At 40.2% G+C, this 16,145-nt stretch overlaps 1 protein-coding gene across 1 annotated transcript in view; it reads left to right on the top strand.

The window, feature by feature from the left end:
* The window catches only part of bmp2k (BMP2 inducible kinase), a 55,773-nt gene that overhangs the window by 10,581 nt on the left and 29,047 nt on the right, over positions 1-16,145 (top strand). Inside the window, exon 2 of the mRNA XM_004555680.4 lies at positions 14,839-14,957. Coding sequence (XP_004555737.3) covers positions 14,839-14,957 — 119 coding nt within the window. The remainder of the gene's footprint in view (positions 1-14,838; positions 14,958-16,145) is intronic.

The raw sequence follows: 16,145 nt of genomic DNA on the forward strand, positions 1-16,145 counted from the left end.
TTGAAATTGCTCATAAAATGTTCAGCGTTGTGAACGGCGACTAGGGTTCATGAGTTCTAGTACTAGAGAAGGGAGGGGCTGTTCACCTGAATGCCTGTCTGCCTGTAGGTCTGCGCAAAGCTGTGTGTTCATTGGAGTAAGCAAAGATGGCACTGTTGGCAGTACATGTGCAAATGAGTGTCTAATCCGATAGTCATTTTTAATATTGATTAATATCTGATTATCAGTTTTATTTATTTTTGACAACCCTGCAGCCTGATATATTTGAAGAGATGTTTTCTCCTTCTTTTACTTCTTCTGGTAGAAGAAACTGGTAATGTGGTCTTAAAGACCAGGGTACAGGAACCTGTAAGCGCTGAGATGTTTTGTTGGTGTTAATAGGATTAAAAACAAACAGGAGCAATAGATGATGGTATCCACTGGTTTCAAAGCCTCAGCTTTGGAACTTTGGAGTGGTAAGAAATCGGCTCACGCTGGACTTTTAAACTGTGCAGTGCCCCCACACTGACACAGATACTTAATAAACAGTGCTTATCTGGCATGGGTTCTAGTGCAGTTTCTGGTGCTTTGTTTTATAATGCTCTATAATAATGTTGCTCTCTATAATGTTGACTGTACAATGCTGGTCTCCGTCAAACACCGGATCAGTGTCTGTGTGCTACTTTGTGCTGTAGCCCAGCTGCGTATAAAGGAAGCAGGGATCTGCTTGGAGTGCTATTCTGCTGTTGAGCTTTAAAAATTGAATATTTAATAAGTTGAACTGAAGGAAGCAGACCATGAAATTGGCAAAATAAAACAAAATGACACCCAGTATTCTAATGACCCAACCCTGTGGGTCTTGTGGTGAGTCTCAAACAAATGAAGATAAAGCGCTCGTCACTCGTACAGGAAGCGTCTTAAGCTATGCTTTTTTTCCCCACCCCTTCCTTTCTCATCCATCAACAACGAATGTGTTGAAAATAATCAAATATTGCTCAGTGTGGTAAACATTGTTCTCCGGTCGATCAGTACATCTGCCAGGACATCCATGCTGTCTACGCTAATCAATAAAATCACATTAATTTTTTTCCTGCGCTGAGCTTGGATTAAAATGGATTGAAATTTAGAAATCACACACCATAATCATGTCGGGATGCTCAGAATATATAAATATTATATGATGTGACATAAGAGGAAATTATAACTCATTTGATCCTCCCTCTGCCAGCACATCGTGATGAAAAAGCATCCCATCTACGATATTAGCATACTGTAATGGTGATGAATGGGCACATTGTGCCTCTTTGTTGTCTTATTCTAGCACCGTAGAAAGAATGCTGGTACGACACAGCTCTCGGTCCCGTGATGGGCATCGCTGCCTTTGTGCTTGCTCATTGAGGCCTTCTGTCTCTGCCTCGCTGCGCTGCCCGCCATCCTCTTTGTGAAGCTGCAAATGAATAATTTTCTACCAATTCACCATGAGCTGGTTTGCAGCGGGCGGCGAGCCAAAGGTGGGAGTGAACTCGGGTCATGTGGAAACAGAAAGACATTGATTGATGTGGACATTCACTACAGCGCTTTAACATGAGCCCACTTTCAGTGATGGATTTGGTTTTGATCAGTGTATTGACGAATGGTGGGTTTTATGGCTGTCTCTTTGAGGCGCAGCAAACAGTTTACTGGATTTACATGGTAAATGTGTAAATTAACAGTCAGATTCACAGGATGCTGTATTGCTTCTTGTATTTTTTTGTTTTTTATTATGAATTAAATCATTGGTGGTGACCATGAATGACGACTGCTTTTTGTTAAGTATTCATTGGAAGGGACCTAATGTTAATATGCCATCATGTCTTGTGCATAAAAACACATTTCCTGCCCTGCTGTAATGTAGAAACTAAACTCTGAACTCATTGGACCACATGATAGTGAGTCAGAGGTGTTGACCACACGACCCTGGTCTGGCATGGGCTGTTCGAAACCTGACAAACATTTATCCAATTCAGAACCATTTCATTCTTTAAACCATCTAAGCACTGCTTATTTATTCATTTTGTTTATTTTAAAGGGAGAAAACACTACAGAATAACTGGATAACTAAATTAAAGAATAAATGGAATTTGCTTTTTGCATCTATTTTGCTCTGGGTTTTGAGTATTTGCTTGTAAACCAGTTGAGTGGCACATACTGGAACACAATATCATAACAGCTTAAAGGCGAAGCTCTTATTACTGTAATTTTGCTGTTTATGGTGCCAGTTACTAGGATTTAATGATAAATGAGAGAAACACAAGGTGTAAATGTGTAATTGGCCAAAATATGTCATCAGTGATTGTGTTTGTGTTGACGGGTTTGTTAAAGTTTACATCAACACTGAAGAACACATGGTGACTATTTTGTGTGCATTTTTGGTTCCGCAAATTAAATTTCTTGAACTGAATTGTTTGTGCTGATGTGTAAGTAGTTTGAGCAGAAAGGCAAAAGGGCTTCAAACTTTCTCAGCCATCAGAGTCTCCTTACAACGTGGCAGTGGAGTCTAACCACCCCTTGTCCTGGATTTTATTTGTCTTAATTACAACGCTTTCATCAAAGTCTGGGTTTATCCTAAATTGTGGCTCAGAGGTTGTCATGGTATTGTAGTGACGGTGATGGGATTTTTATTTTTCCCACTGAGGAAAAGAACAATCTTTGCCTAAAGTCTGGCAAGTAAAAATAAACTGAATAGTTTCTTGAAAAGCACAAAGACTTAACTGATTATCCTTTTATTTCGTTCAGCCTTTGGATTTTAGAGCACCAGCACAACTGGCCTGTACGGCGTCACCCCTTCGTCCCTCCCATTTCCATCATAAACCCTTCAAACCACTTTTGTCTGCCTGTTCAGTTGTAAACACTGCTGTTAAGGTAAGACGTATGAGAGCCGACTGCCAGAACCTTCCAGCTCAGTAATCCCAGGATGAAGAAAGTGTAGTCATCGCCTCATGTTGCCTTTTATGGCGCTGCCTCTTAGAAAAGCTTTTTTACATACTTACATGTGGTTTTTTAAAGTGCTTGTCAGCATCCACTCGAGTCAGGGTAGAAGTGTGATTGACTGCAAGGCCTTGACTGCTGCCAAGTGAAAAAATAATAACTGAATATGTAATAGGAAGAGTCCAGGTTGGAAGCTGTATGAAGGGATATTGTCGGGTAGATGGCTTAGTAAGGGGAAGTATTTCATTTTTCCAGAAATCTTTCTTTTAGACCTGTTTTATTTACATGACTCTAACTCCCGACATTAGTTGCCCTAAGAACCTGAATACAGCAAAGTAAAAACCCTTCAATATAACAAGGAGAACCCCCAGCAATCAAACTGTCCCCTGTGAGCAGCATGACAATGGTGGAGAGGAAGACTCTGGTGTGAGAGGAAGGAGTAGAGAGGATATGGGAATGTAGAGAAACGAACAAAACGTATGCATCGTGGCAAATAAACACATCTGGAGTGAAAAGAGGGAAGTGGAGAAGAAATGCTCTGTGCATCATGGGAAATAATTTAGCAGTCTGCGCTTACAGCAGCATAACTAATCGATGGTTCAGGGTCACATGATGCACTTCTAACGACGAGCTTTATCAAAAAGGAAACTTTAAAGCCTCATCTTAAAAGTAGAGTGTGTCTGCCTCCTGAATCCCTATGAGCAGCACTAAAAGGGGCTCAGCTCGGCGCCTGTAAGCTAGTTCGACAGGAGAAGTGCCTGATAATTGAACGTTCTGCCTCCAGTTATTTTTCTTGTCAAAGTTTTCATGTTAAATACAATAATTGGCTTTTATAATGAAAGTTAAAGTTTCAGATACTGAAATGACCATATAGCTATATATAAGTAATCCTTATGAGGCAAATGTTTCATACTGCTGTTGATTCTTGGTTTCTGAATGTCTTTCTACTTAATGCTCTGTATGAGGTCATAGAAGGTGGACTATCCTAAAAATGGCCATTTTATGGACACTCCTCTGGCTGAGAGCACAAGACCCCCACCCAGCTGCTGTCCAAATCTTCTGTTTGAAATGACCAACCAATAAGAGAAAGGTTTGCTTTAAGGGGACTGAAAGGGAGTTAGAATTGCTTGGTTTAGACTGTAGAAAGATGCTTATAAATAACTTTTGTATCTGACCACTAACTAGGGGTGGGTTTTGATTATCGATTAAAATCGATTCTGGCTTGGATAACGTGATACAGATTTATTAAAATCCTGACTCGACTCTTAAATATTAAATTTATTTTGCCCGAAACGCAAGATTCTCAGGTTTAAACCTCACAAAATTTCAACAACCACCAAACAGTAAATGAGAGCAGGTACACGGATTCTGCACTAAGATGTAAACACAAAGCGCGGAGCCGCTGACGCATCAGAATCGGTGAGATGTCGCCTTTCTCACCCGACAGCACGGTTGGAGCTGAAAGCCGACAGCTCGCTGATTGTGATCCGTCGGCGGGTCCGCGCTTTGTGTTTACGTCCTTTTTGCGCTGATTCAGAAGCTGCAGGTTTGATCTCTCTCCAAACAATATTGACCTAACCAGCAGCAAAAGAAGATCCAAACTGCGCTTCACATAAATATCGTCATGAATTCCCTCTTTGTTTTTCTGTTTTGCTTCCACCACGATAAAATCACACTTCATGTAGAGCTCTCTCTATCTCTCTCTCTCTATACTTCAAGAACAGTTTCCTGTCTAAAAATCCTATTTTCTGCATTATTCGCTTGTTTATTACGCACAAGTCTAGCGTTGTTTACAGCGCTATCGGCCGCTGTTTTTTTCCCCCTTTGCTTACTTCCGAAAAGAGAGCCTCATTTCTGCTGTTCAATAAGCTTTTGAACAAATTTAAACTTTTTAAAATTATGCAAAATTGTGAAACTCTCAGCTGTGTCTCTAATAAAACCTCTAACTTTGCTCTGCTTCACTTCAGCAGCATCAGGTAATGTTCATATGTTGATTAATGACTCTCTTTCGTTTTTGATCTACGGCAGAATATTTTTAAGGTCGTCTGCTATAAAATCCCAGGCCAGGAAAATCTTCATGTTTTTCTGTGTCATCCTCAGCTACTTTGACACAAAGGCATCCGCTGTGATCCTTACACTTTTGATAACGTCTCGCAAGTGTCAGCTTTCTTTTTATAGATATAAAAATATGGAAATGTACTGATACGTAATCAGAGTTATATTTCTGACTGATGCAAAATTTCTGCGATTAAAATCGAATCGAATCGTGGATCGAATTGATTCTAGAAATCAGTGACGATACCCAGCCCTACCACTAACTTATATTTATAACTTGCTTCCAAGCCTGTAGTGCAAAGTGCTTTCATTAACTGGTAGATTTCACCAAGGTTAAGAGAGGGTTAGCTTAATTTGTGTAAAGAAGCAATGATTTCTGTGAAAATCTCTAAAAAGAAATTTTGAAAATAGCCAGCTTAGGAACTAGAGGAAGTAATTGGAAGTTGGGCAACTTGGCCTACTTTCCTGAGATGCTGCTTTTGTGATGTGGATAAGCAGTGGTGGCTGACTACTTAAAATTAAAAAAGTATTATCTAGGTGTTCTCTCCAAACTCTTCAGGATGCCAATTATCTGCTCCCTATAGGATTTTACCTGTTCTGTTTGATAAAGAAATGGTTATAAAATATTGCGTTATACAGAAGACGGATTGCCATAAAACTTCATAAAGCATGAAATTTGCAAATCAATAAACCATTTGCTGTGCTGCTGCTGTGACCTTCCTCCAAGCACAGTGCTTTGGAGAAATAGCTTTAGAGTGCTGTCCTCCCTCACAGGAAATAATAATCACAGCATGGGTTTTTGCAAAGCATGAAAACATCATGTGAACAAACACGTACCAGGACGTGTCAAGTGAAAGTGAACTCTCCATTAACAGAGCTGTGAAGACAGCATGATGTAATTCAGTAAGAACACCACTCACTGCTACATGCAACACATACTTAAACTCACCTGTGCAACATGTGCACACAGTTGATGGAGAAAGCCTTTATTTTAGGAACGCTGCTTAAAATTCACCCTTCTAACTCAAATTTTCAGCCTTTGTCTTACAAAACATAAAATAATGCATTAGCTTTTCAGACATTAATCTCTGGGAAATCAATTTAACCAGCAGGTTGCTCTTTAAAATCCACAACAGATTCAGTTGTCACTGAAATGTGTGCTTTTCAAAACCCTTAACATCAAAATGCGATCTTCCTCTTAAGTTATGACCAAGTCCCAGTTCCAGATGTTGAAACATGCCAGATTTGGTGGTTTCAGCTGTTGCTCTTGTATCTGAGTATACCTTTGATTCATTTTACTTCAGCACGCTCACAGCAGCCCACTATCGCATCTGTGCTTTGGCACAGCGCCACCCTCACCTTTGACAGTTTAAAAATAGCTGACCTTGGTTATCTTCTTACTGTCGTCCTGCATACTTAACTCGAACAGAGAAGGACACTTGTTTCTTTGAAGCATTTCAACTCCAAGTAGGCTGACAACTGTGAGCAGATGAGGAACAGCTTTTAATTAAGCAGATTTGAATGTTATCTTGAACCATATTTAATCAAAAATAAAATCCAAAACCTGAATTCTTACATTTATTTGGAATTGGATGTATTACAATTTTCTATCTTGAAAGGTTTAGACAAAATGACATGGTGGTGCAGTGTTTCAGGAAAAAGTGCAGAATCTCTCGGCTGCCTGCTAAAAACAAGCCCCTGTCTATTTTTAGGTGTGAGTGTTACTGTAGTCTAAGTTTTGAGGACATACGAGAAACTGATTAAGCTGTGTCCTTAACCTAAACTGGGTTACAGGGGCGTCGTGTTTGCAGATAGATGTCAGTGTTGAAAGAGCATGAAAGATCCCGGGTTAGATGGTCTGTGTTTTGGCTACGGATGGAAATAAGGCAGTCTAACCTTAACGTTGGCTCCTAGTTTAAAATAGACATTTACTTTGCCCATACAACACAAAACACACGTTCCTTTTATATTTGATTTCAGAAATACAGCTTTGCTATAACTCAACATTCGCAAATTGCATGTTTGCAAATGTGTTGGCCTGCCAAGGAGCAGGTCTTTCTCGCATTAGTCCGTATAATACCAGCTCTCAGAGGATTTGCTAAAATACTGAGGATCAAAAAGTCATTATCGGTAATTAGCAGGAGCAGCTGGCACAGGTTGGGGAAATGGACAAAGGCCCTGAAGTCTGTTAATGAAAATCCATTTTCTGTATTTATTGTGGAAAAAATGTTGCCAGTTAGTCTGCATGAAGATGTGAGCAAAGTGTTTTATTTTTGACTTGTTTTTCAGTATTAGAGCAGATGTAACTTCAGAAAGAATTAACCAAAGTTTGGGCCCATTCAAGAGCACTTTAATGACCATTTTCTGCTGAATGACATTATTGAACATCTGGAAAAATTAAATTTCAAGTTATGTTGGAAATTTAAATTGGATTGTTTCTCCCGTCTTGGGTTATCCCAGCCTGCTCACTGCTCATTTGCTGTAAACTGCCCCCACTCCTCACGGGTTGCAGGGGGCAGCCATCTAAGCAGAGATGCCCAGACCTTCCTCTCTTCCAGTTATGCCCTCCATCTCTTCTTTGGGGAACACACTAAGGTGTTCCCAAGCCAGCTGAGAGCCATAATCTCCCCAGCAAAAACACGTCGGACACGGACACGCCTCCCTTTTTCGACTGAGAGGCCTGACCTCGGTCTTGGAGGGGCCAACTCACATCCCAGCCTCTTCACACTTGGCTGTGAACTGGCATAGTGTGAAGTGGAGTTTGTGGCTCTGTTGAGTGACAATCTGCAGAAAGCAGAGTTGAGAACTTCACAATGCCAAACTTGAAACCCTTTGGTCCTTGATATCTGGTTTTTAGTCTCTGTGGTCCAAATAGCTTCTTATGCTAAGTCTGTGCATGATGGGTAAAAAGCATTTAAAGGCACACATTAAAGCGTGGGTTGCAGGTTTATCTGTTGGTTTATACGACGTAGTGATAAAGAGTTACATGCATACCAACATGGATGTATATACACCCACGGGCAATAAAATCTGTGGGAAACACTGTTCACTTCTCATAGTATTTATCTGTAATGAAAATGAGTCAAGACATTGTTCTTCATGGACTTCACATTAAATATTTGTAATTTTGTTGAAGGTAAGGCTGCTTTATCATTCACACAGCCTCAGTACAGATTCCAGGAATCTTACACTGTTGATGTAAGACATTTTTAAGCTTTTTGCTTGTTAGCCAAATCAAATCTTTCCAAGTTGGATTCTTGAGAAATTAGACTTGAGGCAAATTCAGAGAAAAGGGCAAAGATGAGATTTTTAGGTGAATGTGGCACAGAAAAAAATTCTGCAAAGAACAACTTTTTTCTTTTTATCCAGTTTCTCATTTTTATAATTTGAAGTCCATCAGTAACAAAGAATAAAGGCCCCTTATGTTCACACAACATTGTTACGAGCTTAAATGAAAGTTTTACTGGCTATTCCAGGCTAGTGTCTCTTATCTTCAACCCTACAACTCTTTTAGGGAGAGACTTTTAGGGGAGGGGATGTGTGTTCATGTTGGGGTACAGGGGCCTCAAAGAGGAAATACCTCAGCCTGCTAAAAATGTCCTCCCAAAGAAACGGCTTTGTGCTTTCTGTACTCAACTAGATGTTTTGCTTTTGTTTGTCTGTTTGTGACTTTCAACGACGTGTTTGAGTTTGTAGTGCTGTGGGTTGAAAAGCAAGAGGCAGAAAGAAACAGAAAGATGGTTGTACAGTGGTTTGTTATCACCGATGAGGTCACTCTTCAGAAGGAGAACATCTGCGCCTCGTGCCTGAGCACAAACCATAAATGTATTGTCTTTGCATGCTGCTAAATCCCCTAATCCTCCCTCACTGAGACACTCCTATCACTTCAGAGGTTTTTCTTTCTTTCCTGTATAAAAGGCGTGCTGAGTGTCTGTTTTCTAAAGGCTGTTCAGATCCTCTTTCAAGCCTCTTCCACAGGCTGTCATGCGGGCTGTCCCAGTTTGTCAGGCTTTTCAGTGATGTCAGGGTCCACAGCGCTAGATTCAGGGCCAGGGAAAATTTTCTGGTAATTACAGCCCTCGCTCGGCACCAGGCTTTAATGTGAGTCTTCACCCCCACCCCCGTCTTGGCCTCATTGACTTGGGGTTTTCCTCCCAACTGTCATTGACAGCTGACCGTGTATTCATGGGGAACTACTTGAATCATTTCTCTGCAGTACAGATGAGCAGTAGGGGAAGTAAAATAATAGTGAGTTGTGGCTAATGGCTGATGACTCCTGGAGTAAGTCATCCCTATCCCCAGGACTTTAGTACACTGAGTGGATTTAGGAACGCCAAACCAGAATCACTGTGAGACTTTGTATTTCAAAATTAAGGGGAATCTCATTGCTTAATCTCTTCCCACAGGAGGGATTTATACACTGAAGAAGATGCTTGTTTTGAGCTTAACTATAATGGTCATACATTGTCTTATTTAATACATTTATTTACCTTTTGTTCTTCAGTTTCTCCTCTTTCTTTTATCTGTCATCTCAGTAGCATTTTTTTTTTTAAAATTTAGATAGATAGATAGATTGATTTATTTATTTTTTTACAAATTGAGGAGCTCATTTCAGCAGACATATTCTTAATCCGTTGTGTTTTGGTTATTGCTTCATGTGAGCGTCAACTTCCCCAGGACTGATGTATGCAGTTGTCGTTTTAGCTTCCTGAGCAGGTTCCTCGTCAGATTTTAGCTAAAGGACCATTTTGCATGCTGGCAACTTCACATCTTGGAAGCCTGTCTGTGTATGCTTGAATGATCGGCACTTCTTGCCGATCATTCAACACGTGGGGAATTTTGTGCATTACACGTGTTAAGCCCTGATTTTAATTCACACTACTAAAAATAAAAGACGCATAAAGCTGCTTTTATTTTTATTTGTTTTGTAGATGCTTGTGTGTGTGCAGGTGTTAGATAGCAGCTTTAACACTTTTTTTTTTTTCTGTATGTATTTTTACTTTTAAAGTTTTGGTCCTTTTAAAATTTGTTGAAGCTAGTAAGTATCCCTAATCCAGTGCAGAAATCTGCTCATAGATGTTATTGATACAAGCTGTGACCCCTCCCTCGTTCATTGCAAACTGACAAACTCACTGATCCTGGCAGCTAGAGTGGCTGTCACAGCCTCAGCCCACACTATCCTACAAACATCTTCATGTCTTCCCGCTGGCCTGGTGTGTGATTGACTGAGGCCATGTGCTCCAGGACCAGATTCCTACTAAATCAGCCCCTGGGCCTTTTGTTGCCCCCATGACTATGCCAGCCACGGAAGTAGTACGCCATTGAATGTATTATTCTCTTAAGTGGCTCTGGGTGGAATGGTTTGTTTTAGAAAGGCTTTGTGCCCAGCATACATAGACTTCCTGGACAAATGAGGGACTCCGACATGACAAAAGGGTCTTTCAGTGTACAGGAGACGGGCTTCTCTGACAAGAAATTGTTGTCTTGTCCTCATTATCAGATGCTTTATGAGGTTATTTATAAGAATTAATAAAGATGAAGACTAAAAACGCGAAGTCATATCAAATCTAGTTTAAAAGTGAAATGTGACGTTAAAAGAAGAAGCTAAAATGATTGATGGTTTTGTTACTGTTAACTATCTACAGCCTTACTGTTGTCTCATGTTTTCGTTGTTATGGCATTCAGCTGCTTCTCCAGAGAGGATCTTTGTTCCCCAGGGTTGATGTACTCCAAAGGCACCTTCTTAGAGTGCGGCAGGAGACTGTACTCCTTCTGCTGTGGAACAGAACAAGTACCAGTGCAATAACAAGTACTACTGTCAACAACTTCATTACAAGACGGATTCGGTCATAAATAATGACCAGTATGAGGGAGAGGAATCGGTTGAAGCAGACCTCCACAGATTACAAAATTAGCACAATTCTGTCTGCATTGTTTTTGTTTTGTTTATAGTGGTTTTGTTGACATGCATGCGTCTTTATTGGTCTTAAAGACATTCATCGGAAGTTATCACAGGTAAATCTTTTTAATTTCGTACATTAAAGTGGGATGGTCCTCTAAGAGAACAGAAGAAAGCAATGTATGGTGTGTATTTACAATGCTTTAGGCAAACGTCAAACCATTGCATGATTATCTCTGATTAAATTCAGTCTCAGGACTTTCTGTTGTTAACACACTGAAAAACTAGATTTAAAAATTACATCCTGATTTTTATATTATATAAGTTTATATTTGAATATCTGCAGCTACTGTTGCTCATGCTTTCCTTAAATTGCGAACGCAGCTGTGCTTCCTGGTCTTTTATACGCAGGTCTCACTGACATAAATCTCACTCTCGGGCTACGTCCACACTAATGTGTTTTCAAACGAAAACGCATCGATTTCTCTCCGTTTTGGCCTCCCATCCACACTGAGACGGCGTTCTCCCCAAGGAAAAACGCAGCGTTTTGAAAACGCTCTCAAAAACGCATACATTTCAAAACGGAGCTGCCCCGTCGCAGTGTGGCCACTCGAAAACGCAGACTTTCTAAAATGATGACGCATTTTAGTCATTTGATGCAGTCATGTGACCAATTAAACAAAGATAGCGGAGGGCATTATACAGCAGTTGTTTTGATTGCTCTCAATTTTGAGAGCCCTAAATAATAAACATTAATATCAGTTTGTACATGCTCCAGATAGCTTTTCTTCAACTTCTTTAATTCTCACTCGCTTTTGCGCAGGACAGTAAGCATTTTGGGCCGTTTCAATGTGGACGGACAACTCTGGGTAAACGACTGAAAATGCTAGTGTGGACGAAAACACAGTTTTCAAATCTATCCGGGCCAGTGTGGACATAGCCTCAGTGGGACTCTTTTTAAATAAAGAATTAAATAATCATTAAAGTAATTAGTGGACAAGTAGTAATAAACATCTGAGACAAAACAGTTTCTGGTCTTTTTCCTGACATTGCAGGTTGTGTACTGTGAGATGTCCCAGATACTCATGACTCAGGGTTTTGTTGTGTATCATAACCAATAACAAAATGCTTGTGGTCGGAGATGAGCCGATAATTTGCTCCTGTTGCGATTATCTCAGTCAGGAATAATCTTGCAATCAGTGCTGCTCATCTGATATTACTTATTTGCACACCTCAAAGTCATCATGACAACTGCCTCAGTTTACTAGACTGCACATCGACTCATCAAGGGTTTAATGCCCTAAAATCTCTACTCTATTCATTTACCTGCTTTGCTGTATTTCTCCCATGTGTCCTTAAACAGACTGCTCTTTTCAGTCTCTTGGCCCCTTGCCTAAGCAAATGGATTTCTTCTTATAAAATCTGTCACCCTGTCCATTTCAGCCTCCACAACATCTTCTTGCCTGAAGTTAGATTTTTACGTCTGCTTCCTGAATCTTTGTGGCAAAGTAGCTTACCTCAAGATGACTCACAGGTAGCTTTTGCCTCAAACAGCAGGGCCATAAAGCATGCTGCACATCACAAATGATTTGGTTTTTCAGCTTGCAGAAAGTCTGCAAGAATGACTGCTTCCCAGTGTCTTAAAAAGGATCTCTTAAATAGGAGCCTAACCCACCATTTGATTCAGTTTTCTGTCTCATGGCTTTGTACTCATCTGCCTTGTTACAGGAAATCAATTTAATCGAGGCACGGCAGTTTGGAGTGACCATCAAGCTGACCTTAGCGCGCTGGGCAGACCAAAGCAAATCAATGAACAGCATCCAGCAGCCGTAAACGGCTTTGGCTCTTGTACTTGGCAGAATTTCTGTTTTGCTTCAATCTTGAAATGACAGCCTGGCTGCAGATACAGCTGCTGAGCAGCGACAGTCATGCATCCATTTTATTTTTATATGAATATGATAGTTATCCAGTATGACTGAAATTGTCGCAGGAAGTCAACGGGGGGTAAATTAAACTGCAACCATAACTGGTGATTTCTGAAAAAAACTGTTTGTTTTAGACTGTCAGGAATTTAATTTACTTAATTTTATTTATACAGCACAAAATCACAACAACAGTCACCTCAAAGTGCTTTATATTGTAAGGTAGACCCTACAATACATACAGAGAATAACCCAACAATAATATGACCCCATATGAGCAAGCACTTTGGCAACAGTGGGAAGGAAAAACTCCCTTTTAACAGGAAGAAACCACCAGCAGGACCAGGCTCAGGGTAGGCTTCCCTACCCCTTCAAAGGTCTATTTATTGCTTAAGACTTATTTTTAAGTAGTTTACTCAAAAAAATGTTTGATTCCACCGCATTTCAGAAACATTTCGTAACCAGTCCACTCATCCTAGTCCTAGAAGCAATCAAAGCTGGAAGGAAAACGCTGCAGACGAATATTTTATGCATGTGATGGGTATAATCACAGGTTTAAGAGTTAAAGGCTTGCACATCTGCAGGTCTGTCTCAAACACCAACTTACCATGACTTGTGAACAAGACCATGAGACACTTAAGCTCTCCCAACCCAGAGGAATTAATTCAGTGTTTTATTATCTGGAAAATTGTAGTAATATGTCACTTTGTGGCATTTATAGAAACTCTAGTGAAAATGTGGGCTGCTTATCCGAACAGTCAAACTTTAGTCTCAAGAAACCTGTTGTACGATTTCGTAGAATCACCAGTAATTATCAGATTCTGGGCATTTTTGACACTGCCAATCCCGATTGAAGGAAAGACTAGAAAGAATAGACCCAACTAGTCTCATTTTGAATGCTGTTATTTTATTTGCAGTGTCACATTTACACTGAACACAGCTCTAACATAGCAGCTTGTCCTCTTGTCTTTAGCTCCCTGTTTTGTTCTGTTCTGAGCTTGTGGGATGACCTCATCCACTCCTTCCAATCTGATAATGTGTGCTACATTAACACACTGTTGCGACCACATATAAGCAAACACTTTGCTTCAGTCTGTTTATGTTCTCTTTGCCAGACCGGGGCTTGCTGTCTTCTGTTTACTGTCCTCACAAGGACACACAGATGTAACCGTCATTAATCAGATACACTTATGTAGCACTCCCCTCATTAAAACACAACTTCCGATTGTAGTGAGTATGTGGTCTTTTGTCCTGAGGTGACTTTCATAACAAGTGCACCATTGTAGAGCTTTCATTCCTCTCTGTGGTCAGTGGACTTTGATGCCCGCCACTCAGTGACTCAGCAAACCCCTGGTAATCAGACCAAAGGCTGCCCCATCACAGCACACACTGGCACATCTGTCTTCATTGGCACACTGTATCCCTAAACTTCAATTTTCCACTTTCTGTTGGAAATCCACTGTGGTTTAAAAGGAAAATGGCGTGATTTAGTCCGAATTAGATCCAGTTGGAGTTCAGACCATGCAGGCCAAATAAGCTTATCCTTAACCTGTTAGCTGCTGGTTAATCAGCATTTTGGAGTCCTTTTCAGAATACTTCATTATACACAGTCTGTAATTGCTGTTTTACACAAGGGAATCAAGAAATGTCATCCGTTTGGGGAGATTTTGGTTTGTTACCTTCACTTTTCAACCCTTGAAGTTCTTGTTTGGCATGTGCACGTGTCTTTGTTGCCTGGCCACCAGTCTGGATGAACTGTTGATAACCATCCACGAGTGACATGGATGGTTTATTAAAAAAAAAAGAAAAAAAAAAGAAGTTTAAATGCACTTATCATCATGTTGGAACGTGAGCCATTTTCCATTACGAGACTCAATACAGAATCTTAAGTGAGAAGTTTTATACATAGAGTGCCTCCGTCTGAAGCCTCATGTTATCCTGTACAATAACTTCCATACAAGAGAAAGTTTCGAAGCAGCTGATGTAAAGATAACTTATCATTCCGTCTTCTTACAGGAGGCTTCTCTGTGGTGTTTCTGGCTCGTACGCACAGCGGTGTACGCTGTGCTCTCAAAAGGATGTACGTCAACAATGTCCCGGACCTGAATGTCTACAAGAGAGAGATCACTATCATGGTGAGAGCAGCATCAGTGTTCCTTCATTTCAACTACACTTAAAGCCTTTGTGCTTATCTTTATTGCTAAAGTGTTTCAGTAACATTGTGGAAATTTAGATAATTACTTTTACTTTATCGTCATATGACAGTGGAGTAAGTTGTGTGCCCATTGTAAGTGCTTTTTCAATAGTTTTACAAAATTTGCTACCAATGTCCGTCATCCTCTCCTACAACTTTGGTGTGATGAGGATGATATGCAGCTCTGTGGGTCATTTATTAGATTTATCATGAGGTTATGCGTCTTGCTCTTGGTCTTCTATTACTGGTATTGTTGCTCCTGCCGCACCTGGTCTATTACTTATTAAACCTTATTCAGGTTTGTATAAATGAGCAGCATCAGCATTTCATAAACGGTAAAAAAGGAAAACGATAAATACATTTGAGGCTTTTGTTTTGAAAGTCTGAACCTTTTATGTCCAGGTATATTTTCTACAGCTCACGTGCAGTGTTCATTTAGAGCCTTTGACACAATTCTGAGAACCCTGTTAACTTCCTGTAACTCATTAGAGGCTTTTATTTTGAAAATGTCATTATAGTGCCAAAAGTTTGTATTGCTGCATTTTTAACCTTTTTCTGGTCTCAGTTTGAGTTTAAAAAAGGAGTTTTAATGAATGATTTTTTTTTTTATTTTAAGAAATACTTCAGTCACGGGCAAGCTGGGTTGCTCACCTGGTTGAGTGGGCAACCCATATGCCAAAAGGCTGCAGGGTCCTGGGTTTGAGTCCACCCATAACCATTTCACATATGCAACTCCCTTCACTCTTTTCCTGCTTTCATGTTATTCTCCTCTGTCCTAATGAAGAACAGCTCACTATGAGCTGTTTAGTCAGCTTTGTGTGTCAATTCTTTTTCATCAACTGGAACAATGTGTCACACACACACAGCTGACCTTAAACTCTGACACAGTTCAGGTCTGTCAGGACACGACTGTAGGTGTGTCGGTTTCCAAGAAATGCTGCAGTTTCTCTCCTCGTGCTGCCCTTTGGGAACCAGCAGATGTGCTCTGATGCATTAATAATACAAGAATAAATAAAGTTAAGATTAAGGCTACATCCACACGTACACGGATATTTTTGAAAGCGGAGATTTTCCATTTTCGTTTTAAAAAATAATCCCGTCCACACGTGAACGCAAAAATGAAGGAAAA

The sequence above is a fragment of the Maylandia zebra genome, linkage group LG12, assembly GCF_041146795.1.
Source record: "Maylandia zebra isolate NMK-2024a linkage group LG12, Mzebra_GT3a, whole genome shotgun sequence".
Taxonomy (NCBI): Eukaryota; Metazoa; Chordata; class Actinopteri; order Cichliformes; family Cichlidae; genus Maylandia; species Maylandia zebra.